Genomic DNA, 26,669 nt, shown 5'->3' with positions numbered 1-26,669 from the left:
CGCGATTCCATGGATAAAATAGATGTTTCAAGGGTTTTCAGTGAGATCTCCTCCCAGCACGTATGAATTCGACTTTTGAGCTGGTTTAGGCTGTCAAGTTTCTTGCCGTTTTCGTAAACACGACGTGCAAGGATGAACCAGAAGTTCTAGATCGGATTCAGATCTGGAGAACAGGCTGACTACTCAATAACTTCGATTTCTTTATCGGCCAACCACCGTTTTGTCAATTTTTTTTAGACGTGGATTGCAGAACTGTCTTTCTCGAAAACCAATTCAGGTTCAATCAAACTTATCTTCAGCATTTCTGCATAGCCTTCCGACATCAGTTTCGGATCATAACGCGAATCGTACCACTAGTAGTGCCAGCCCGCTGGTGCATCAAGGTTGAACTTTTTACTTTAAAAAATAACATTTTTATAGCCATCGGTTCAAAAGATGTACTTCTCGTTCCATCAACTTGAACTTTCCATGCCGTTTATGCCACTTCATGTTCTCGTTGCTTGAGAGAACTTGTTGTATTCGACGAGTAGTAACTGGAAATTCCAATTCTGCCCGAATTTGTGACGTTCTTTTCTGGTTCACAGCAATTCTACGAATTCTCAGTGTGACCTTTGGGGAGATCTTGCTTTTCTTTCCACGTTTTTCGATACTGTCAAGTTTATCATTATTTTCCAGGTAGCTTCCAAGAGCTGTGTGTTCGAATAATTCTCCGTCCGATCTCCGATAGGTTTGCTTTTAATCTTTTCATCGAACGTAAGATCCTTCGTTCGATCTATACTGGCTAAATCACACGGGAAAACCGATCTCGCATGTCCCTTAAGCTGGCAGAACAAAGTTAGCAGAACATTAGCTGAACCATGCAGTGAATTGATGCTCAATTAATGCTAATTAATGCTCCAAACGGCGAATTTAATGCTCGATTGTTTCATAGGAAAAAACAATGCACTGCTTATAACTGCATATAATTGTACAGGGTGTTCAATAAATTTGAATACAACTTTTCATCGTTGTGTAAGTGCGCATCATGTGCATTCTGTGTATTGATATTGGTGTCAGCTTTAGCCTTATATATAGGCTAATCGACGCGCAAAGTGTCGACTTGATGTCATTTATTATTTGTTTACCACGCGCGATGAAGGAGTACCGTAACGTCATAGTAAAGTGGTTTGCGAGAGGTAAGCGACCCGGCGACATATTTCGGCGGTTGAAATCCCGCGGGGTGAAGCGAAATTTCATCTATAACGCCATCCGTCGGTACCGGGAGGCGGGCTCGGCCAAGGATCGTGCTAGATCCGGGCGGCCGCGTTCGGCGAGGACGCCAGCAGCCATCAAGGTGGTGAGGGTCGAAAAATGAACCGCTCGATCCGAAAGACCGCTGTTGACCTGGATGTGTCGATCGGGACTGTCCACACCATCATGGCGAAGGACGAGGGATGCAAGCCGTACAAGAAACACAAGGTTCACGGGGTAACGGAGGCTACAACGAAGAAGAGGCTGGACAGAGCAAAACTGATACTTTCGCGGAACGCTGGACAGGAGTTCGTGTTTTCTAATGAGAAACTCTTCATCTTGCAACAGCCGCACAATGTCCAAAATGATCGGTTGTGGGCACCGACGTTGGCCAGCATCCCCCGTCCCACATAAACATCCCGCGGTTCCAGAGCGCCGCATCGGTGATGGTTTGGGGTGCCGTATCCAAGCGTGAGAAGCTTCCACTGGAGTTTATCGAGAAAAACGTGAAAATCAACGCCGTGTACTTTAAGACCAAGGTTCTGGAGAAGGTTGTGGCCTTCGTGATCTCTACAAGGAGGATCATTACGTCTTTCAACAGGACGGCGCACCGGCCCACACGGTGCTTTGACCAAATATGTCGTAAAGCTTCTCAATAAACTCTGCTTCAATAAAAATTTACTCAGAAAAGAATATCTTGTATTTTCATTTTTTAAACAGATTTTTAAAGGGTATTCGAACTTATTGAACACCCTGTACAAATTGTCTGCATTACTTATATTTTACCAAATATTTTAACACATGTTTCTGGATAAGGTTTATTTTCACTAAAACACTTCAATATTATAAGTAGCTCCGATATTGCCTATCCTACATTTACATTTTATCGCTCGTTTCTTACTCATTACAGACATTCGGCAAGCTACGTTTACCGCTGCGCAACCAACTGCGCTGGTATGCTGCGGGCTTGGAAGCACTCATACATGGAAACGCGAGCTTTGATCGAAAAATCTGGCATAGGTTCCCGCTGGGAATTCGATCGTAACATATTGTTTCGCGATGTGGACCATATGACGCGAATCAGTCAGGATGTTGCCAACGTGGCCAAAGTATGTTATGATTTCCGTTGTCAGTTTCGTTGACATTTTTCAGTTTGTTGCAATCGATCTGCACAATATTTAGCGCTATAAATACTTATTGAATCTGATTTTAAACTCCGATGACCTTTCAATCAAACGAAAAACTATACTTTAACCCTTTATAAGGCCGTGGCAATTATTTTGCCACCAACGAAAAACATTTGTTTTGCGTCTATAATGACATCAACATAATTATAGGAGCAAAATAAAAAATGTTTGTTGGTGGCAATATAGTTGCCACTGCCTTATAAAGGGTTAACGGGAAACTAGCAGTCATTAACTTTTCGTCGGATGGCCCAATTTCGGAAGCAGTTTCTGGGCCCAAAAGCGGGGTTCTGTTTAAGGAAATGTATTCACTGCATTCTTCTTGCCAATCTTAACACAGCGAATATATTTTCATGAACAAAATTTTGGTTTCAAACAAAAAACTGCTTTTGAAATTTGAAGAATCGATGACGACTAATTTCACCTTAAGAGCATATTGCGCATTAAATTAGACGATTCGCCGTGGAATGTCAACGATGTCTGATAAATACGCGTAACATACACACACGAAGGAATCATTTATCTTTCGATTGTAGTCATGTTTTGAGTGGAACTCTAATAAAACCGTTTGTGTCTATTCCAACAGGTATTTATCGAGTTTGAGAATATGTTTGACCACAACCTAAAAACTATGATCAGCGATCCGGAACCGGTAGACAATATTTTAACAAAGGTAAGGTCATAGCTAGTCTGTATTAGCTAAGATACAATGGTGGTCTCTATATACAGGGTGTAAGGTAACTCGGTGCAAATATTTCAGAGGGTGATAGAGGATCATATTTGACGAAAAAAATCCAACGCATATGGTCGAATCTCGTTCATTACAGAGTTATTAAACATTTTTAGTTTTCAGCTCTTTTTGCTTTAAATTAGCTCTAGTAAATTCCCTTTGGAAAGTTAAGGGCAAATGCCAAAAGGGGGCCCAACCCGAAAGACGTTCCGCTACTCAGGCTTGATTTGCACTCTTTGGTTCGTTTTTGCTCCTTCGACTACAGCACCTTAGCCAAATACCGTGGACCCCCGTTCGTTTGACCGTTTTTAATCTGAACACTTTTTAATTTGAACCCCGCTGGTTTGCACGATGTGCAAATTAAAAATGGTTCAAATGTCATTCTCAACATGGCATCATTTGTCTTCGCAGACAATTCACAGAAACACAATTCTTTTGTACTGATCTAGCGGGTTTAACTCTTTATAAGGCAGTGGCAACTATATTGCCACCAACAAAAATTTTTTATTTTGCTTCTATAATTATATTGATGTCATTATAGACGCAAAACAACTATTTTTCGTAGGTGGCAATTTAATTGCCACGGCCTTATAAAGGGTTAATCCTAGTTTATTCAGTTTCACATTTCGTTTCCCAACGATTACCATAGAAATCCGATCGTAGAATAACATATTCGCTGCTAGCAACTACCAACTAAACGAGACTAAATCAAACCACCAAAACAATAACAAAGAGCAGGGCGGCCAGTTCATACAAGTTTCAGCATATTTAGGGTTGCTAGTTGTTCAAATTAAAAACGAACCCCGTTAGTTTGCATGAGGAATCGTTCAAACGAACGGGGGTCCACTGTAGTATTCAATTGAATGGCGTTTGACATAATTATTGAGTTAATTATTATCTACAGTATTATTGAAGGAAGCATAATTTCATCTTTATGCGCAATAGAGCTGCTGTAATGTTGGTAGTAAAAGAGCGCTCTTTCTACTACAAGCGGGAAAGCGTTTTTTTGTACCGCAAGAAATTCAGCATGTCATAATTACTTACTTCCAGTTGGTTTCGAGATATGACGCTGGCTTAATAAGCCATTCGTCGTATGTTCGAATCTCGACTGGGAGAGGCTGAGTCAATAGGATCGTAGCAACTAGCCCTGCAATTGTCCTGCACTCTAACAGATGGCTTCGAAGTCTGTCGTATAAAAAAACAGAAGGTCAAGTTTCGATAACGGAATGTAGCACCTGGGCTTTGCTTTGCTTTTTTACTTACTTCAGGGGCGACGACGGTCCGAATTACGGCCCTCCAGTACTGCCGGTCCGGGACTGCCGTTCTCCAATCCCCGCGAACATCAGCAAAATGTGCATAGTCCTCGACAGCGCACATCTATCGGGTGCGAGGTCTGTCCCGAAGTTTACTCTTTCTGGTTCTCTACTGAAAATACTCTTTCATTGGACATTTTAGCCCCGTGTCCAGCGCACCGCAACCTGTAACATTGTACTACCGTTTTACCACAAAGTATTGATCTCAGAATTATGCGCTCAAACCCCCAACTTTTAGCACGCTTCTTGGCTACCGAATTCTGCTTCAAGTGCCGATTCAGATGTTTACTGGCACTGTAAGATTTCTATCCTTCTCGAGCGAGAATATTCCGCGTGGTTTGATAGTTGGCATCATACCCTCTAGCCATATCCCGAATAGAGATGCCCGGATTGGACTTACCTACTTACTTAATTACTAGCCTAACGTGTTATGACAAGCCCTGCGTCCCATAATCTCTCCGTCTATTTCGGCCAATGGCAGCTGGTCTCCAGACCCGCGGGCACTCAATGCTCGCCAGGTCTTACTCCAACCGGTCTTTCCATCTCGCTCGCTGTGTCCCTCTTCGTGTTGTTCCTACCGAGTTCGATGCGAGAACCATTTTTGCAGGATAGTTGTCCGGCATTCTAGCAACATGTCCCGCCCAACGTATCCGTCTAGCTTTAACCACTTTCTGAATGCTGGGTTCGCAGTGCTTGTGGCTCAGATTGTTTGACCGCAAGTGTTTCTGGAGTCCGTAGTAGGCCCAGCTTCCGCTAATAATACACATTTTAATCTCACGGCTAGTATTGTTGTCCTCTGTTGCCACTGAGCCACGATATACGATCTCATCGACTACCTTAAACTCATCCCCGTCGAATACCACGGTACTGCCAAAGCGGACCCTGTCCCGCCCGCCTGCATATACTTCGTATTAGACGTATTTATCCGTAATCCAATTTTCTCTGGTTGGCGTTTTAGTTTGCTGTACTGATCTTCCACCACCTCAAACGGCTCTGCCGACAGCATCCATGTCGTCAGCAAAGCAGATGAATTGACTGGATTTATTGAAAATCGTGCCTCACATTCTGATTGCCGCTCGTCTTATAACACCTTCAAGCGCAATGTTGAATAGCAGCCAGGAAAGACCATCTCCTTGTCGAAGTCCCCTACGAGATTCGAATGGTTCCGACAATTCTCCCGAGATTCTAGCACAGCACTGGATCCCATCTATCGTAGCCATGATAGGTCTAGTAAGCTTACCCGGTAAGCCGTATTCGTCTAAAATTTTCCATAGCTCATGTCGATTTACACTATCATATGCGAATTTGAAATCAATGATCAGGTGATGCGTGGGAACTCGGAATTCGCAGTAATTCTGGAGGATCTACCGCAGTGTGAAGATTTGGCCCGTTGTAGACCGACCCTCCATGAAGCTGGTCTGATAACTTCTATCACAAATCTATTGGCTATTGGAGTCGATGGAAGATGACTTGGGACAGCACTTCTTAGGCGGCATTCAGGATAGTCATCGCTCGGTAGTTCTCTTAATCCTGCTTATCGCCTTTCTTGTAGATAGGGCAAATAACTCCGTTTTTCCACTCCTCCGGTAGTCGTTCCGTATCCTAAATTTTGACTATCAGTTGATGCAGACATCCGGCCAACTTGACCGGGCCCATATTAATAAGTTCCACTCCATCCTTTTCCGCTGCTTTGTTGTTCTTCAGCCGTTGGATGACTTCTTTAAATTCTCTTATCGATGGGGGTGGCACACCTTCGTTGCTTGCTACACCAATATGGTCATTTCCTCCGCTATCATGGTCTTCCGCTTGCACGCCATTTAGGTGTTCATCACAGTGGTGCTTCCAGCTTTCAATCACCGCGTGGTCATCAGTCAAGATACCTCCATCTTTATCTCTGTACATTTCGGCCTACGGCACAAAGCCTTTGCGAGATTTGTTGAGTCTCTGATAGAACTGCCGTGTGTCGTGAGAGTGGTACAGCTGCTCGAATTCTTCGCACTCCTTCTCGGCGGCGCTTCTTCTCCTGGCAGAGTCGGGTTTGCTGTCTCCGCTTCTGTTTGTATCACTCCACATTCTAACGGGGGGTCAACGTAGCATTTGTACCCGCGCTGCGTTCTTCTAATCCAAGGACACCCTTCGTCAAACCATTCGTTACGTCGATTCGGTGTTGGCTGTTAATGGCTGTTTATGCGGCATTCCAACAGTCCTCAAGAGGGGCTTTATCTAGCCCACCCTCTTCCGGCAGCGCGGTTTAGAGAGATAACGCGTAGCTTTCGGCGACATCTGATTGCTTCAGTCGCGCTAGATTATACCGTGGCGGGCATCGGTATCGTATGTTGTTCACAGCAGACAGTTTTTATCCTAACCATTACTAGGTAGTGATCCGCATCAATGTTAGCGCCCGGATAGGTTCTGACGTCGATAATGTCTGAAAAGTGGCGACCATCTATCACGACGTGGTCGATTTGTGATTCCGTCTGGTTGGGTGATCTCCAGGTGTACATAACCAGGGGGTGCATAACCAAGTAGAGGTTATGCAGGAAGAAGGTGCTACGTATGACCATGTTCTTGAAGGCGACGAAGTCGACAAGTTTTAGACCGTTTTCGTTCGCTTGCGGATGTGCGCTGAACCGTCCATTCACCGGTTTGAATTCCTCGTTCCTCCTTTTGACCAACCTGAGCATTACAGTCCTCGATGATGATGTTGACATCATGTATGGGCCAGCGGTCGTATTCGCGCTCCGTAACTGCGTTTACTGCGCGTAAATTTCGTCTTTGCCATCATCGGTACTTTCAAGGTGAGGGCTGTGCCCGTTAATTATGCTAATCAGGGCTGTCAGTGCACCTCAGTGCAACTATTTTGCTTATTTAACTGTAACACTTCAACCAAGCAAAATTCGAAAATGTTATGTATCGGACATTTGTAGAGTCAATTATTGTCTATAAGATTGCTGAACTAAGTATTGCTCTATCTTATGTATTTACGGCGCACACTCAGTTCACACTGAGTGGTGCACCAAGAGCGCTCTCTGCGCAACACCCAGTGTGAACTGGGAGTGCGCCGTAAACACGTAAAATAGAGCAATACTTAGTTCAGCAATCTTATGTGGATAATAATTGACTCTACAAATGCCTCATACATAATATTTTCGAATTTTGCTTCACTGAGGTGTTACGGTTAAGGTGATACGGTACTGAATCCCAACGTGGCAGAAAAAATGGCATCCTTGTGAGGATATAGGATATCTGGGTGTCTGGGATGTCTGGGTCAGGTGGGCAAAACGGCTGTTTTGTGTGAGCGGCTCCGAACCGTTCATTTGCTGCTGCGAACCGATTCAAATGAGCGGCTCATGGCTCACAGTTCGTTGTTCGGCAGGTTGACAGTTCGGTAAACTACGATTCCGGAACCAAACTTCGTGTCGCTTTCGGGTTCGCTTGAGGAACCGTGGTTCTTTTTCAAGAGCCGTTCGTTTGAACGTTCTTTTTTGTAATCCGGTTTATTTGAACGGCTCGTGAGCCGTTCGCCCATCTCTATGTCTGGCCATGTTGGATTCAGTACCGTTTCACCTTAAATAAGAAAAATAGGTGCACTGAGTGCAGGACAGCCGTGATGCTTGAAACGGCCCTTGATTCTTAATCTGCACATTCCGGGGTTGATCGGCCACCATCCGGTCACCCGCTTCTGCATCTCACCTATCACTATAAAAGCTGTGCCCAGCTCGTGTGTGATGCCACATCTCTGGTAGATGGTATGACCATTTCATTAGCACGTGGGTACTTGCGAGCAAATTTAGAGACCGACAGTTCCATGTTCTTAATTTCCAATTGTTAGTCCGTTTTCGTCGCCTGGGTCTTTCGATAGTTCCGATTAGAGTTGGTTTTGGTTTTTTAGTGGTTCAAGCTTGCAAAACCGCAACCAACCCCACAGTACCGCCGGAGGGCCAACGTAGCTCGAAGGAGCCCTCCTTTCCTGTCAGCTTACGACCTTGATTTCCACCGAAGTTGGTTACCCGATTTCCGCCATGGTTACTCGTATCCCGGCTGGTACCACGAGGAGGTACCTGGGATTTTATGTCCAGTGCGTAAGGCAACGCTGGTACACATTATACCCAGCCGTTTACAAGCCAATTGGATTGGACTTAACACACTCAATATCTTCACCTCAGCTTTCGGTCCCTAGTTCCTGTTTTCTTAAAAGTTTTTTGCCGCCTATCCACACGTAGGTTCTCCTTACTTATAACCTTTTAAAATATTTAAAACACTGTTGATTTTGGCATTTTTTGCACTTTCGCCAACTTTGATTTTCCACGTGTTTATTCAAGATTTTGTTACGTCGTTCGAGTTCCATTCTGTGCTGCCTCGCAACGTGGTGGAATATTTTGACGAAACTTGCACCAGTTGTAAACAACATATTTATTTTGAAACGATGATTCTACAATTGATGAAGGGACGGTAAGGGAAAGTAATGAAAGAAGGATTTTTTCGGGAATGAAGGGGAAGGGTGGAAAGGAAGGGGGGGGGGGGTAATAGGTAGCTATGGTTAACAAGTTGTCGCTGTGACTCCTATCTTTTGTCCAATGCTGGAAGGTGCATGGGTCGAACCAAGCTGTAATCAGAGATTATAACCGGATTTGAACCCACAACACCTGCCAGGGCGTGTCGCTCACTGGTACCCGTGTACCTTTGAACCACAGAGGCGCTGGACCCAGTCCAGCGCCTCTGTGGTTCAAAGGTACACGGGTACCAGTGAGCGACACGCCCTGGCAGGTGTTGTGGGTTCAAATCCGGTTATAATCTCTGATTACAGCTTGGTTCGACCCATGCACCTTCCAGCATTGGACAAAAGATAGGAGTCACAGCGACAACTTGTTAACCATAGCTACCTATTACCCCCCCCCCCCTTCCTTTCCACCCTTCCCCTTCATTCCCGAAAAAATCCTTCTTTCATTACTTTCCCTTACCGTCCCTTCATCAATTGTAGAATCATCGTTTCAAAATAAATATTTATGTATGCCTGACCGCATTTCAAGGTCATGACTAAAGTCTCGAGTTTGGTCAATTGTAAACAACATGTTAACAAAGTTATGTCAAATAGTTCCAGTTTCATGCCACAAGGGGCGTGCCGGTAACGCAAGAGAGGTGTCCTAATTTACTTATATACAGGTTTAAAGTAAAGCATCGTCCCTCGAAGCTAACTGGGGGTTGCACATCAAAGGGTATAGAAAAATTCCTGCTGTTCACTGGTTTGCCGTTGCTAGCGAATCGATCCTATGTGCTGGCGAGCTCTAGTCTCTGGGCAAGCGACTTCCGGCACGGTTCTACTCATCTTTGACCCTCTTCAGCATTAAACCAGCAGTTACGATGTCTCTCAAACATCATGCCTACCACCTCTTCCGCAGTTTTTTCAATGGCAGCATGGATGCTCCTCCAAAGCCTACTTATAGCTTCTTCCCTTTCTTCCTGCTGTTCTGAAATTCGTCGATCGAGCTTCCAGGAGTATTCCGCTGCCACGCTATCTGCCGTTGGATGTTGAACCGCAGTGTCCTTTCAGTGAGTGTCTGACGAGATGACTAGACGAGATAATGGCCAGAGTCGATATTTGGTCCCCAAAAAGACCGTACATCGATATCGTGTTTTGGCCGAAGAACTTGTTCTTAGCATAATCGGATGTATCCTCTGCCGGCGCGTAGACGTTGGTTAGGCTGTAGGTGAAGAATTTCCCTTTAATTCTCAACACACATATACGATCATCCACGGGCCTCCACCGGATAACTCGTTGCTCTTGTTTTTCCAACACTTTGAAACCGACTCCACGTTCTACCTTTTTACAGCCATTGTAAAGGATGCGATATTTGAAAGAAGTGCCTGCAATAGGAACTCTCTTTCTTCGGAATTTGGCTACCGAACTTCCTGAATAGCAGCGATCTCCATTCTGAGTCGATGTAGCTCTCAAACAAGCAACCCAGCTCGTGACGGTTCATGAAGAGTTCGAACATACTACTTATCGAGTTTCCAATCGCTGTCCATTAATCGTTTCTTTGTTCTTTGCCGTGTCCTACACTCTTAAATGAATCTACCTGTAAATAGATTGGATTTAGCTAAAACTTGGTTGAAACTACTCAAAATACCCTTAAAGTTTACAAATTCTAATTTTGGGTAAAAAATTCAATCAATTTTGGCAGCTTACTACCGATAATTGAACTATTCTCTGTGACAAATAACTAATTTTTTGCCTGAAAAACTTCTCAAAATCTGAGTTTGTACACTTTAAGGGCATTTTGAGTAGTTGTAACTAAATCCAACCAATTTACAGGTAAACTCATTTAAGAGTGTATACCGATTGATCCGTTCCGTGTTTCCATTTTAATAGTTTGTGGTATGTGTATTTCGTAGTTCGTGGTACTAGGTGGTATGTGTATGTCTCTTCGACCTCTCATCGTTTCATACCCGATTATTGGTACATTTTCATAAAAAATGCGCCAAAATTCTGAAATCAATTTTCTCATTATGGGAATTGATTTTCTTTCCGTTCAACAAAATTACTTTATTCTACCGATATATCCGTTTATCGGAATTAATGTTACAATAAATAATTTTCGTAATGTCGACGATAAGTCAAAACAAAATAGGTTAACGGTAGGCTAGCTCTAGGAAGACAGACAGTGTATGCTATTCAATCAAGGACATAGCCTACCATTGCTTTTATTGCTATCATCAATGCCATTACAATACCAATACAATTGCTAAACGTGCTGCTTTGAAAAATAAAAATGCTTTAAATGGTTGAATTATTTATTCAATAGGCAGCGGAGATAGCGTAACCGGAAACACTAGCGACACCGAAACATGCCTTATACCTAGCTTCTGCTTGTCGGAACCGATCTATTCGAGAAATGATTGATAGCTAGGATTTTTATTTCTGGTTCCCTGTGGCCGAAAAGTTTTCCGGTCAGCATTTTCAATCTGCATCCGGCAATAAATGATTTCAATTTTCTTTCGACACTCACCTGACGACCCCGCGCGCCAACGACGACAGCGTCCGTGTTCCTAATGCATAATCAATCAGCATTGATAAATGTTTTATTTTCTTCGTCCGTTGCAGGTTTATCGGCTCATCAATCACATCATTTCGGTGGACTACGACATCTTCGCACCGAGCAACCTGGCAAACTGGGAAGCCACTCTGGAGTACTTCTACAAGGGTGTAGAGCAGGTGGAACATGAAGCTCGGTTCGCTCTGGATCAATGCATCGGAGCATTACGGTAGGCCACGTGAAATTCGCGCTATCGGGCATAAACGAACCTAACGGCTCAACGAAAACATAAATCAAATCTAATTCAACCGCACCCGTTGGATTATATTTGCGCTTTTCGCGTCTCACCACGTCTCTTCTGCTCTCTTCCGGCAACAGGTCAGCCAACTTGGGTCTTCAGTTGATCAAGAACCTGGGTCAGATGGAAACCCGGCAAACATTGGCAAACCATTTGTCATCCAAATACGAAAACATTACGAAACAATTCCTGGCGGAAGTAGGGATGGTTGAACACGAATTTCTGGTACGTAAATCTGAATTGCTTTCGGCGGCAGTTGTTTCGTTCACAGGGAAAGGGACCGTCAATTTTCTCTGTACGTATCAGGGGACTTGTTTCGGCCTGTTGTAGAAACCAGAAACACAGGTTATGTGCTGTGCTTTTTATCGCTGTGGGATTGCGCTGCGAGCAGCAATTTTAAATGCTTCCTCAAGTGGAACACATATATTCAGCCTTCTTGACTGGAATGCTTCCTGTTTTGTCACATCGGATAATAGTTACCTGTCTCGTAGGAAGTGCATTACCGGGTTGCAATTCAAGGCTGCGGATGTTTCGAGTGCAGATAATAATCCCGGAAATCCCCGTTCTAGCGAGAGAATGAAAAACTAACGCTCGCTGTTTAAAAGTTTTCTTCGCTCCAAAGCATTATTTTTTATTAATGATTTTTCAGGATTCCAAAACTTCCGTTTCAATTTCCGCATAATCTGCGTACCTATGTTTCCGAATGCTCCAGCTGAAGTAATTTTTATTTTGATTCTCTTGTTTCGTGCACAAAAACAGAAAAACAAATGCCATCCGCCACTACAACGAAACCAACCGCGTCACGTTGGTGCGGTGTTTTGGGGACGGTCCCTGCTGGCCTTCATCCGGAAATCCATGTCGACTTTTCGAGAGGTTTGTGTTGTCAATTTATTAGTTCCTAAAACGATGCAAAAAGTCATCTGACTAAATTATTGTGCTTTTGCGCACACACACACACTTAGTTTGAAAGTTTGCCTCGAATCACCGTTGGGAATGAAGGAGGAGGAAATGAAAAAGCTCTTGTTCCCATCGGTCCCGCCGCAGGAGGAGGTGATGGACCAAACCTAGCAAATGAAGATAGCTTGCAAACTCGGTCAGCTTTCAGTCAGTATATCCAACTGGTGATGAACATCGAGGAATACGAGAAGGACAACTTTCAGCAGTTTATGACTGACGGAACGCGAACCGTAAATAGCGTCCTGAAACGCAACATCCTGAAGCTGGAGTTTTGTGAGCCGATTTACGGTAAGTGCTCTAGGAGGGTAGATGAAGTTGACTGCTGTGCAACGTAATGTTAGTTGTACTTTAATCAGTATGGAGTAAACAAATCGTAATATTTCTATTTGTCGGAATTTTTCAGAACTGACACAACAAAAACAAACCACTCGAACCAGAAAGGAAGCAGCGAAAAGTTCTCGCAAACCTTCGCTTCTGATGGCTGGCGCCGATCGGAGCAAGTACGCAAACATCGCAACCGCCGTACGGTGGCTGGTTAATCGGTCGGAACCGCAGAATCCCGAACTGACATTGGCTCAGAAGCTGGTTCGAGCATCGCGGAATACGCCTTCACAGGGCGCTTCGACCGGTTCGGCGGGCTCTACTGGAACGGTCGCCTCTGCTAAAGAGTTCAAAATACGCCAGGCCCAACGTGAGTTTACCGACATCAATTTGTGCTATTTTCTATTTGTTAATCATATATTTTTCCAATTATGGCTTATCGATAGTTTATTGATGTGACCACGGAATATGATCTTCTGGAATTATTTTGGATGATACTCTTCCTCTTATTTGTTCTGGATATATCAAAAGAAATATCCGGTTTTAAGGCCAAATATTTTTTTGACCAAACTCGTAGTTTTAGTCTTTGACCTTGAAATGCGATCAGGCATTAATATTAACATTTTTTTGAAACGATGGTCCTACAGTTGATGGAGGGACGGTGGGGGAAAGTAATGAAAATATTGGAAATGGAGAGGGAAAGAGTGGAAAGGAATGGGGGGGGTTTATTGGTAGCTACGCTTAACAAGTTGTCGTTGACTCCTACCTTTTGTCCAATACTGGAAGGTGCATGGGTCGAACCAAGCTATAATACGAGATTATAACCGGATTTGAACCCACAACACCCGCCAGAGCATGTGGCTCGCTAGTACTTGTACCTTTGAACCATAGAGGCGCTGGACAAAAGGAGACAGCGCAACTCCCCTTATTACTTTCACCTACCGTCCCTCTATTAACTGTAGAACCATTGTTTCAAAAAAATATTAATAGGGTATGGGAGGGTATTTTCAGCAGGTTTCTAAATTCAGCCTATTTGCTTTTTCTTTCGCCAATAAAAATACTTTGCCGACATACAATTTTAATATGTTATAACAGTTTTCTGTAAGTATTCTAGTATTTTTCATTCAAAGAACGTCAAAACCACTTGTTTTTCCACTAGAACTAGGCCATAGGCCGTAAAAATAGATGCCATCGCTTAATGGGATGAAAATACCCTCCCGTGCCCTATAAATGCCTGACCGCGTTTCAAGGTCAAAGACTAAAAACACGAGTTTGGTAAATTTCATAGGAACGGAGCCTTTCTCCGAAAACCTGTGCCAAGAATCGCGGCTAACACGCTGACAGACGAACAAGGTCACGTGCAGTACCTTGCAAGTCGGAAGGGTCTGCATAGTGTCGTCGTCCTGAAAGTAAAAACAAGTTAGATTAAAACTTCTCGATCGGTGGTTTCTACAGTAGAAGGAGGAAGAGGCACAATTTATGTGTCTAAAAATAACCCATATCTAGATACGTCGCTACATTAATAAGGGGGGTTGCGCAGTCTCCTTTTGTTCAGCGTCTCTATGGTTCAAAGGTACAAGTACCAGCGAGCCACATGTCCTGGCGGGTGTTGTGGGTTCAAATCCGGTTATAAACTCTGATTACAGCTTGGTTCGACCCAAGCACCTTCCAGCATTGGACAAAAGGTAGGAGTCACAACGACAACTTGTTAAGCGTAGCTACCAATTACCCCCCCCCCCCCCCTCCCCCAACCCCTTCCTTTCCACTCTTTCCCCCTCCTTTCCCAAAATTTTCATTACTTTCCCCTACCGTCCCTCCTTCAATTGTAGAACCATCGTTTCAAAAAGATATTAAATATTTTTTTAAATTTCGGAGGGAAATTACAAACAATTTTTTTCTCGTAGAGATAAATTGTCAAAAGCAAAATTACATCTTCAAAACACTGCGCTGTTATGGAATCAAATAACAATGTATAATAAAGTTTCTATTAACAATGCAATCAAAAGGGTAACACAAAAATTGACCTCCTTTTCAAGGAAAACAGTTTAATTGGCGTATAATGGAAGCGAGGGGAAAATTGGCAGCGTAATTCGTTGAATTACGTTCGTCTTCCTGTAGCATCATTCTGGGTCGTGAAACTCTCGATGGTGCACAGAGTCCGATTTACGATAGGATAGTCGGTGCACCATATTCGCCTGATAAAAATTTACAGACAAAATAAAGCTTGCGAAACCTGTCTACGTCAACGTGTTTAAGCCCAACAGATGACAGCCGTCCTCGCACAGCGTTGAATATTGCTGATTCCTCCAGGGAAGATGACGAAGCGCATAACGTACTAGTTTTTGTTGAACGTTCTCTGGTCTAGCAGCCCAGATATAACAACAGAAGATACAGAACAGAACAATAGAACAACAGAAAACTTTGAAGTCATTCATTGAATTCACCGGCGATCTTAAATCTGAACCAAAGATTAGACGATTAGACTTTCCGTAATCAAACTCTATTACGCTTCTAGTGCGATAAAAGCCGATGACGCAACGTTTCTCCACACTCAATAACAATTGATTCCTCATGCACCAGTCACTAAGCAAATTCAGAAGCTCCCGTATCATTCTGTAGTACTCGATTCGTCTAACTACAAGAAAGAATTTTAAGTCATCAACGGAAAAAAGCCTTCCACCTTCATTGAGTAGTAACGCTGCGTCGTTTGTGTGGCAGATCGGTAGATACCAAGCTGTCTATCCGTAAGCCATGTTTCCAACCATCTACAAATCTTGCGATGCACTCAAGTTTTCCAGCTTTCTCAGAAGAATAACGTGATTAACGGTGTCAAATGCGACTTTCAATTCAGTACGTAAGCAAGAAAGTTATCAGGATGTTACCAGGGCAGGTGTCGCAATGCTAGTCGGACAAATCTCCGTTGCACACGTTTAATCCGTAGGCTCCAAGTTAGCTGCTTAAGAAACCAAACCAGACTACAATTCTCCAGTAGTGGACGTAGTAGAGCGCAGTACAATGATATATGACAGTGAGCACCCTTGAAGTTCCGAGCAATTTTAAAGATGAAACCAATCGGTAATCAGCTAGAAATAAACATTGTCTGTATTATAAGAGGGTTAGCATTAAAGTAGATGCATATTTTGCCCAAGTAGCCTTTAAGTAGCAATTAAGGTGGCCTAAATGCTTATTGGCTTGCATGTGAATAAGATTGGTAGTGCTTATTGGTTACCTGGGATTATTACTATCACAGCCAGATGTGCCAGGTGATTTTTTGAAAAGTCTTCACGAATCAAGAAAAATTGTCTTCATTTGTCTTCTTCCGGCTTTCCAGAATTTTTTGCCCATTTGAATTGCATGGTGAAGACATGTCTTCAAGTGAAGACATTTCAAAATAAAAGTCTTCTTTGTAACTTCAAAATGTTTGTCTTCAAAATGAAGACATGTCTTCACTTCTGGCATCTCTGATCACAGCAAACATTCTATCCATTTGTTACAACACTTTTTGAAATTTTCAAATCCTGTTTGCCTTCGGTGTTGCAGTAAAATAAGCAAAATAAAAGCAAAATGAGCAAATTAAGCCAATGCAGTAACAGTAACCAACACTTTAGCAATGTTACTATTATCGTTAGCGAGATAATCCAATTCAAATATTTTCATTTTTTTATTTTATCCTACCTTTCCTCGCTTTGCTTCAGTATTAAGATTTAACTTTCAACCCAGTTCTAAAACATTTCACCTAGTCATACATACATTTCAAATTTTCCTCACTTTTTTGTGCTCCTTTCGTTCGCAGTGTTGGTGTCAGCAGTTTCGCAAAAAAAAGTCCCCACTTGGCGCGAAGTGATCGGCGATTCGGTGCTCATCGAATACAAACTAAAGTTTGCCGTAAATTTCTCCTACGGTAAGAACCCCTTCCGAACGAAAATGGTTCTACCACACTGTATACTGGTGAACAGAGTTGTTCTACAGCCTGGGATCCCCATGCTATGACTGTGCTAGCTGTATGTATTTGAAAACACTGACTTTGCAACTTTCTCCCTCATCGTCCGCGTAGGAACTCGTGCTGAATCCTTCAAAGAGACTGATTATCATTTCCAATAACCCACTTGACTGGCTGGGCGGTTACTGAAATGTGTTTTTTCTTTTTTTTTCATGCTTTCGACCGTTCCATCCGATTGGCGTACTGCGGCTTCGGTGCAAACCCATTCGATTCCAGACATATTCGATACCATCAGCGAAGGTCAGCAGTTCGAGCACATGGGATTCACCCTGGACCCGGCCATTAGGACTGCCATTATGCGAAAGGTAAGCAATCCATTTCGGCAACGGTTTGCACCTCCGTGGTTGGCCAGCCATGCTTCACAACTCGGCATTGGAGAAAGCAACAGTGACCGGCAGAATAGTGATGTCCTCCCCCGGTTGTCGCAAAGTCGACCGGATGTACACTTCTGTCGGTCGCTGTTGGCGAACGACGAGGGGTCTGGGATCGACAGTTATATCGTGGTGATGTTAAGGTTCTCCACCCCCCTCCTTCCCCACTATTAGTTAATGTCTAAAATGGGTACCGGTCGAAGAAAATTTCCAGGTGCCATTCTAATCCGTTTGGGATGAATAGTAGCTACTACGAGCTTAAATGTCATCTTATCGTATACGTAATGGAGGTGAAAAATCGGACGATATAGCCGGACGATATTGCATACTACACGAATAAGCCATTATAGGATTTACAAAACAAAAATGTCTTTGAATTATAATTTAGTGAAAGATGTACCCTGGTTTATTCAGAAAATATTTTCTCATTGAATTACGCTAACAGCGTTGCTAAATTAAGCGCAAAAGCAATAAATAAAAGTAACTATTTTGAGACAGATTAGGCTGATTGTAACACTCTAAGTTTCAAATCAGAACTAAGGGTATCGAACCTCAAACTGTTACTATTACTTTAAAGAGAAAATGGTAGCTAGCTCTCTTTAAAACGTACTATGTTTGAGTTTTAGCTCTTTGGATTGGTTAATTTGATATTTTACCCAATCAATATTCCCATTATATATGCTATCATATCATTTATAATTGTGATATACTAAATTAATCGTTTGTTTGAGAAACCCCACAAACGCCATTTTTATTAAATAATAAACTTCGTCAATATTAAAACTTTGTAATTTGAGCTAGGATCACTATTTTGATCATAATTTTATCAAATTTTGATAGAAACTAGTTTTGTTGTTCTTCAACAATTGTGTCCAATGGACTTGTAGGATTTCTCAAAGACACGATTTAGCTCTTTGCATTCGAAATAAAATAACGCACTACAAAACACTTGATTCATTTTGGTGAACTATAATCAATTTAGGATCGTAGTACTAGCACCGGAATGGCCTTGTCCGCAGCAAAGTCTGTCGAACAAAAAAAAATCAAAATTACGGTCGGAATATGACGCCAGGACATTGTCCGTGCTATGGGCTTTGGAGCATTTTAAATCTAATTCAGTTCTTTGCCTCTTCCAGGATCAACTGTTTACGGATGTCGAACACGTTACCAAAATGGTTGACGATTACAACGAAATAGTTCTTCGACTTGCCGCACCAGAGGTACGTATTGGTCAGTAGAAGCACTAACAGGGTACTTGATTTGGGTTTAAAAAATTAATTGGGCAATTTGTGAGTTCTGCTCAGTGTTCGAAAAAATTGACAGCCCTGCATGAAGGCGAATATAAAACGCATTCAGCGCATATAGGTTTGTCCCTTGTAGTATTTCTTTATCTGTCAGCTGTTGGACATCACCACTGAACTGCTGACAGTGTTTGTCTATCTCAGTTTACTACCCTTCCAAGCAATTCATTCATGAATTGCAGTACTAAATGATTGCTCGAATAATCTGTCAGTCAATTTTCTTGCTCTTGACTGATATTTTAGATCTCAAAGTTTAGTTTTTCAAACTGCCTGCTTTTTAAAATCAACCAAAACCTGGCTTAAGGAAATTAATTAAAACTTTGGAGCAATGTTTACGTTTATTGTAATTTCGTTTGCCGTTGTTGAAAATGAATGTATGATTCACGTTTGATTCCATTCACTAGTGTCGAAAATGAATGAATGTAGAGAACAACACAAACATGAACGCACGTGATTCGCTCCAATCACGGTTTCAGGTTGGTAATGCTGAGTTCATTTCATCTGTACTAGAAACAGCCAAGAATGACCAGAATGTTGCATCAATTCAAGTATATCTCATAAATTTAATTTGAGATTTTTAAGGACTGGTTCTGCGATAGCCTCTTGAGGGTAAACTGATATTTTTCTTTGATATGACGCTTACAATGGTGAAAAGCAAAATCATTGTGGTCAATCAATTACTGATTTATTGGTACTGGTTGATTTATTTATTTATCTTTTTTTTTTGTATGGACTCATCACTGCGACCAGTGTCGTTTATCTATTGTGATATCGCCCGGGTGTTTGCTGTATAACCTGCACTGCATTTTTGTGCAATAATCGCTATTAAATGAACGATATGCTTATTAAACTTTATGCGTGCTTGTGTGTAGTGGGGTTTACCCTTCCTTCAATGCCAACTCTACTTTACCCTCTGCCAGTACTGTCTCCAATTACAGCCATCCCTGGCGCGACTGACCAGTACCTTTAACTGTAAGAGTGACTTTTTGCACTGTCAAGAGTGCTTTAGGGGGTCATATAGAATTCAGCATGAAGGAAGGATAATGAGGGGCCTGAGAATAAACCCATGCTAAAGTCACTTGACATCGAATGGCCTGATTCTATTAAGATTCGAACCCACGACCACTCGCTTGTCAACGCAGACTCGGTAACCTGGCGGCTACGGAGCCTCTCATATTTATATCTTAGAGTTGTCACTTACAGATACAGCTCGCTGGTTCGTCTCTGGAACGTCGTGGTGATGCTTCTTCTCTGTGGGATGTTTTGCAGCATGCTGTGCAACTGGTATTGCTGTTCTAGCAGTTTGATACGTTGAACTAGGTCCATTTCTCTATTTCTGTGATGCCTTTCGACGTCGTCCCGCTTCCTCAAGTCAGCTTCTATATATTGTAGTCGCTGCCTGTCTTTCTGGCGCTGTTCAACGCGCGCTTTGATAGGTTGGCCAACTCCTGCTCACGCTGGTCTCGAAGTTCTAGCGCTTTCTCTTCTTTCTCACGTTGCTGCTAACATATTGCTTTCATATGGTGTCTGTCCTGCTTCCGATTCTCCTCGGCATGCTTCAGCAGGTTTGCTAACTTTTGCTCTCGCTGTTCTCGTCGCAGGAGCTTTTTTTTCTGCTGCTGGGCATGCTTCCGCATGTCGTTTGTCTCGCGTTACCATTCTTCGTATGGTAGGGGACTTCTAATCAGTTGTAAATCTGTTTTCAAACCACGTGTCGATAAAACAATAACAGTTGCATCTCTCCGTCCTGATAATTCGCCTCTGCATCACCTCTCTACCTATACATTTGCACCAGTAACCCAAACGTCAACTGTGCGAATGATGCGTCGATTGACTTCTCGTCGTCATCCACGGTAATATCACCGATATTTTGTTCTTCGCAATTCACTCCCTCAGAATCGCTCACATTGAGAACGGCTAGGTTGCAAACCGCTCTACTTTTCTACACACCGGTTGTTGTTTCCTCATCCGCCCTACGCGCAACTCTATCTTTCCGACGGTAGATTTAGTTTTTTTTTTTTTTTTTTTGAAACGATGGTTCTACAATTGATGAAGGGACGGTAGGGGAAAGAAATGAAAATTTTTGGTGAAGGAGGGGGAAGAGCGGAAAGGAAGGGGGGGGGGGTATTGGTAGCTATGCTTGACAAGTAGTCATTTTGACTCCTACCTTTTGTCCAATGCTGGAAGGTGCATGAGTCGAACCAAGCTGTAATCTGAGATTATAACCGGATTCGAACCCACAACACCCTCCAGGGCATGTGGTTCGCTGGTACTTGTACCTTTGAACCATAGAGGCGCTGGACAAAAGGAGACCGCAAAATCCACTTCTCAAGGATAGCTACGCGTGTTGGTTGTGTTATCGACACATATTGTGCCGCTTCCTGCATCAATTGCAGATTACCACCGAGCGAGAAGTTTTAATCTAACTACTATTTACTTTCAGGACGACGACATTGTGCCGGCCCTTACGACTTGCAAGGTACTGCACGTGACGCTGTTCGTCCGTCAGCGTATGTTAGCCGCGTTTCTCGGCGCGGGTTTTCGAGGGAAGGCCCCGTTCCTATGTAATAGACTAATCTCAAGATTTTAGTCTTGACCTTGGAATGAGGTCATACATATATTAATATTTTTTTGAAACGATGGTTCTACAATTGATGAAGGGACGGTAGGGGAAAGAAATGAAAATTTTTGGTGAAGGAGGGGTAAGAGCGGAAAGGAAGGGGGGGGGGGGGTATTGGTAGCTATGCTTGACAAGTAGATTTAGTTTACCAGACCTGAAATCCACAGATTCCAAACTTTCCCAGCGGCTCTCATCATCAACTTCGGAAGTGGTTCGGAGTTAATCACTGCTACTGCGCGCTGTCCAGCGGTAGGTACGTCAACGGTCAGAAATTTATCATATGCTCAGCTTCAACCAGAAATGTCACGAACGATTCGTTGTCTAACTTCTGCAACGTTGGCAGCATTCCAAGTGCCGTCTTCACCGAAGGCATTCCAGCACGCAGCTGATGGTGGGTTGAAACGCCATAGAGTGTTCGTGTCCGTGAAAGTACTGCCCAGGATTCGGTTGATGTTTCGCAACTCCTCATCAAGCTCTCTGCTTGCTCCTTTACAATTCGTTCCATTATCTATGTATATCTCTTTCGGCGCGCCTCCGAAGTTTGCCGAACTGCCTTCTTGCACGGGTCGGTTATTAAGCTGTGCAATGCCTCCAGATGTATAGCTCGGATGGTCAGGTACGTGAAGATTGCGACCCAGAGTTTAACAGCACTACGACCGACTTTCACTAGATATGGTCCAAAGTAGTCGATGCCTACGAAGGTAATGGATCAAACAAAAGAGATGATACGTAACCAAAGAACGGGAGTCATCTTCGGAACTGAAAGGGTGGCCTTGTGAGAACTTCTGGCGTACTCAGTTCGCCACCGTTCCATTGTTGCCGTGACGAAGCTTTCTTATTTACTTACAAAGCCTGTTAAACAAAATTTCTCCATGTAACTCGGTTGAAGGCTACCGCTCTCCAATTCCTCGGACACCGAGTACTCTCCGCCAAATCTCACTCCACCTGGTCAAATTGTCCTGCTCGCTGCGCTCCTGGTTGTCTTATTCCTACCGAATTTGAGGCGAACACAATCTTTGCAGGGTAGTTGTCCGGCGTTATTGCAATGCCCTGCCTATCGTATGCGTCCAGCTTTAGCAACCGTTTGGACACGGGGTTCACCTTAGAGCTGTGCGAGTTCATGGTTCATCCTCCGCCTCCATACTCCATTCTCCTGTACGCCGTCGAAGATCGTTCTTAGCACCCGTCGTTCTACGAGCACTCGCAGGTCCTCCTCGAGCATTGTCCATGTTTCATGCCCGTAGAGAACAACCGGTCTAATCAGCGTCTTGTACAGGGTGCACTTTGTACACAGGATGCCCAAAGTAAGCACGACTTCCGCTGGTAATACGCCTCCGAATCTCCCGGTTGGTATCATTGTCCGCCGTTACCAGTGAACCAAGGTAAACAAATTCGCCGATTACCTCAAACTCATCGCCGTCGATCAATATATTACTGCCCAAGCGGCGTCGTTCGACCTCGGTTCCGCTGGCCAGCGCGTACTTTGTTTTAGACGTTTTTACCTTTAACCCAATCTTTTCTGCTTCGCGCTTTAGTCTGGTGTACTGTTCAGCCACCGCCACAGATGTTCTGCCGATAATATCCATGTCATCGGCAAAGCAGACCAATTGACTAGATGTGTTGAAGATCCTGCCCTGCTTGTTGATTTCCGCTCGGTTCATAACACCTTGCAGCGCTATGTTGAACAGCAGGCAAGAAAGACTATCACTTCGAATGAACTTGACACGTACACCATGCTTCGTAACCGTCGCACAGAGGAGTAACTAGGGCAAAAAGCTGGCCAAAATAAGAAAAACATTTTTTTCGGTCTTCTAATACAATATATATTTTTTTGTATGCTGAAATAGATGCTGCATAAAGAACTCTTAGTCAAAAGACGTAGAAACATACCTGGAAGTTTTCACAGGTGTACAAACATTGGCAACATTTGAAAGATTTTTTTTGAAAATCATCAAGCATCAGGAAACGGATTCCACCAGAAGTAAACAAAAAGATTAACAAAGGATATTTATCAAAACATAGGTTCATCATGAGTAATTCTAACTGGTTTGTAGAAAGAAAATTTAAAATTTTTAAAATATGACTTGTTTTGAATAGTTTTGACAAACAACCATTTTTCTGCAATTTTGTGCTTTTTCAATGGTAAAAAAGTTATCAAATCTTGCAGAATCTGGTCATATATTCTATGGAGGAATGAATCTTTGTGGTATTCTGAACAAATTGGTACATAAAGCTCATCCGGAAACGTCCGGACTGGCATTTGCGGCCCTTTTGAAAATTATATGTTTCACATTGTTTTCAATGAAATATCGGCAATTCGCACCTAGTTGCGTAATATCTTTTGTGCAAGATAATGCGGATCGGTTATGCTGTGGTGAGAGGGGAGCGAAGAGAGGGGGAGAGGATCCGGGAGTTTGATATTTGATGTTTTTGATATTATTCCTACTGCAAACAGCCTCATCGAGGTTCCCAGCTAATGTCAAAAAATCTTAATATGTGTGCGTGGTGGAATACTTCATATGCTAGCTCTGTGATCTGTAGTCTGTGTTGGGCGACTCTGTAGTCTTTGTAGGGGCGTTTTCCTTGACAAGTGTGTGTATGTGAACCAATTGACTTACATCATTGGAAGGAAGTAATCGACAATACATGATTAGGAGTGTGGTGAAAAACTGTGTGACTGAATTCTATTGCTTTTATCACAATTAAATTGCAATTTCCGTAAACAAACAATGGCCACCGATGCAGGTAAGCTAGTTATCTTTTGTAATTTCATCATTGGATCAGTCTACTCATTCATTATTGGATCAGTAGGTTTTGGAGAAGGTTGCAAAATAGTGACTAGACAATATCTTTATAATTTAATGGAACTTAGTAATGGATCGATAAATGATAAATTTAATTACCTAGAAAAAAAACTTTTAAAAGACAACCTTCTCATTGCTAAGAAAAAGCTCGTAACATTCAGATTCGACTTCAGAAAAAGATGGTCCAGTTGTTCTTACCATAAAAAAACATTCGCTCAAAAATACTGCAATTGGTTAAAGGGGTTTCTGAGTTTCCCTATGAGGAAGAAAATGAGAGCTTCAGGTGCTGGGCGACCCAGCAAAGAATTTTGTGTGTCAAGTGATCGTAGCAAGCGTCGCAAGACACAAGAGCTTCGTGAAAGTGTGCCAATCGAAGAATTGACTTATGCAACGCAGATGAGCCAACGTGCTTCTGGGAACACTATGGTTGCCGCAATTATTAAGGACATTGGCGAATCTCCTTCCAAAGCCACTACTTATCGTAAAGCGTTAACAAATTTTAAATCACCAAAGGTTGATAAACATTCGCCATCGGATGCATTGTCTATTTTTGTTGAAGCAGATTTAACAAGGCATCAATGGGAAGTAATTCATGCTTCAAATAAATCAATTTACCCATCTTATTCATCATTACAAAAGGCCAAGATGCAGTGTTATCCAGAGGAAAAATTCATTGCTGTTTCTGAAGTTTGTTTGTCGGTTGAGCTTCAAGGATTACTTGATCATACAGCCACACGGCTATGTAAATATCTTGATGAAGTTCTGATAACCTTAACAAAAGTTGAACAACAGAACGTGGAACTATTTTCCAAGTGGGGGTGTGATGGTTCACAACAGGATAAATTTAAACAGAAATTTGAGAACGTTGAAGATTCTGACGGAAATATTTTTTTAAGTTCTCTTGTGCCATTGAGACTATTTGTCAATATTGAGAACAAACACAAATTGTTATGGCAAAATCCTGCTCCATCGTCGCCAAGGTATTGCCGTCCTATCCGAGGCCGATTTCTCCGAGAAAACATTGAAACTACCAATGATGAAATATCCTTTGTCGAAAAACAAATTTCAGAACTTTCGAGCTCAAAATATTATGCAACCAATGGAAATCTTATTCTAATTAAACATACGCTTCAACCCACAATGGTTGATGCGAAGGTTTGCAATGCTGCATGCAATACTTCGTCAAGCATGCGGTGCTATATTTGTGGAGCAACATCCAAAACTTTCAACAATTTGGAAAAGGCGAGTGAAGAAAACCCAGACACGTTCAGGTTTGGCTTGTCAACATTACATGCGTGAATTCGTTTTTTTGAGATGATTCTTCATTTGAGTTACAAATTACCACTACAAAAATGGCAAGTTCGTCTTGAAGGTGAAAAAAAGATCGTTGCAGAGAGGAAAAAGTATATTCAAGCTGAAATGAAAAGTAAGCTAGGACTTCTAGTGGATGTGCCGAAAACCGGTTGTGGGAATACAAACGATGGTAACACTGCAAGGCGGTTCTTTGAGAACGTTGAGGTGGTTGCTGGAATAACGGGAGTAGAAGAAAAAATGATTTATCGTTTTAAGATAATCATCGAAGCTATTACTTGTGGTCATAGTGTAGATACTGAAAAGTTTGCGGCATACGCAATGGACACAGCTAGAATGTATGTATCACTTTATGATTGGCATCCCATGACACCTACTGTGCATAAAATTTTGGTGCATGGCAAGAGTATTATAGAACACGCACTTTTACCAATCGGTTTACTTTCCGAGGAGGCTGCTGAGGCGCGAAACAAGCACTTCAGAGCATATCGGCAAAATTTTGCAAGAAAGTTCTCGAGGACAGCTTGTAATCGAGATATTCTGAATAGGTTGCTACTGAGCTCGGATCCATTTTTGAGTTCATGCCGTAAGGTTTCAACTAAAAACCGTAAACCATTTAGCAGCGAAACTCTCAATTTACTTAAAGTAGACGACATCGTCGATGCCGATCATAGTCAAGTGCCAGAGATTCAATGCGACTCAGCTGAAGAATCGAATTGATCAAACGTAAGATAATATACATGGTATTACTTGATTTTTGGCTAATATCTCCCTTTTTTTCAGAGTAACATATACCATTTCACAATTTTATTGTTTGTAAGTTTAGGTAAATGATACCAGAGAAAATAAAAATATGTATCTTAAATTTCATTTATTCTTTCATTGGCGTGGTAGAAGAAAACCAAAATCTGCACTGATAAGTGAATCGAAATGATTAGTAATGGCATCAGTTTGTTACAAAATTAACAATTTTGACGTTTCACTTCATATTCGAGCGAAATATTACTTAATACATAAGAAAATAATTTTGGCCAGCTTTTTGCCCTAGTTACTCCTCTGTGCGTCGCTCGTATTTTGAAAATCATGACACATCGATTAACTTCACTGATAGGAAATGACTAGAGACGTACGCCAGTCGTAGCTCTTCTTCGGGTCCACTCACTGTCGTGAACTTGTCAACTAGCCAATCGCTCTC

The 26,669-nt window shown here is 42.5% G+C and overlaps 1 protein-coding gene across 1 annotated transcript in view; it reads left to right on the top strand.

The window, feature by feature from the left end:
* Positions 1–26,669, top strand: part of LOC128732933 (dynein axonemal heavy chain 10) — a 254,416-nt gene that overhangs the window by 44,625 nt on the left and 183,122 nt on the right. Inside the window, 10 exon segments of the mRNA XM_053826409.1 lie at positions 2,141–2,339; positions 3,001–3,087; positions 11,560–11,720; positions 11,870–12,014; positions 12,549–12,662; positions 12,752–13,034; positions 13,150–13,437; positions 16,861–16,968; positions 17,284–17,372; positions 18,575–18,658. Of these exon segments, the coding sequence (XP_053682384.1) occupies positions 2,141–2,339; positions 3,001–3,087; positions 11,560–11,720; positions 11,870–12,014; positions 12,549–12,662; positions 12,752–13,034; positions 13,150–13,437; positions 16,861–16,968; positions 17,284–17,372; positions 18,575–18,658 (1,558 nt within the window).

The sequence above is a fragment of the Sabethes cyaneus genome, chromosome 1 (genome assembly GCF_943734655.1).
Source record: "Sabethes cyaneus chromosome 1, idSabCyanKW18_F2, whole genome shotgun sequence".
Classification (NCBI taxonomy): Eukaryota; Metazoa; Arthropoda; class Insecta; order Diptera; family Culicidae; genus Sabethes; species Sabethes cyaneus.
The sequence above is the reverse complement of the archived record's forward strand: the minus strand, read 5'-3'. Positions and strand labels throughout refer to the sequence as shown.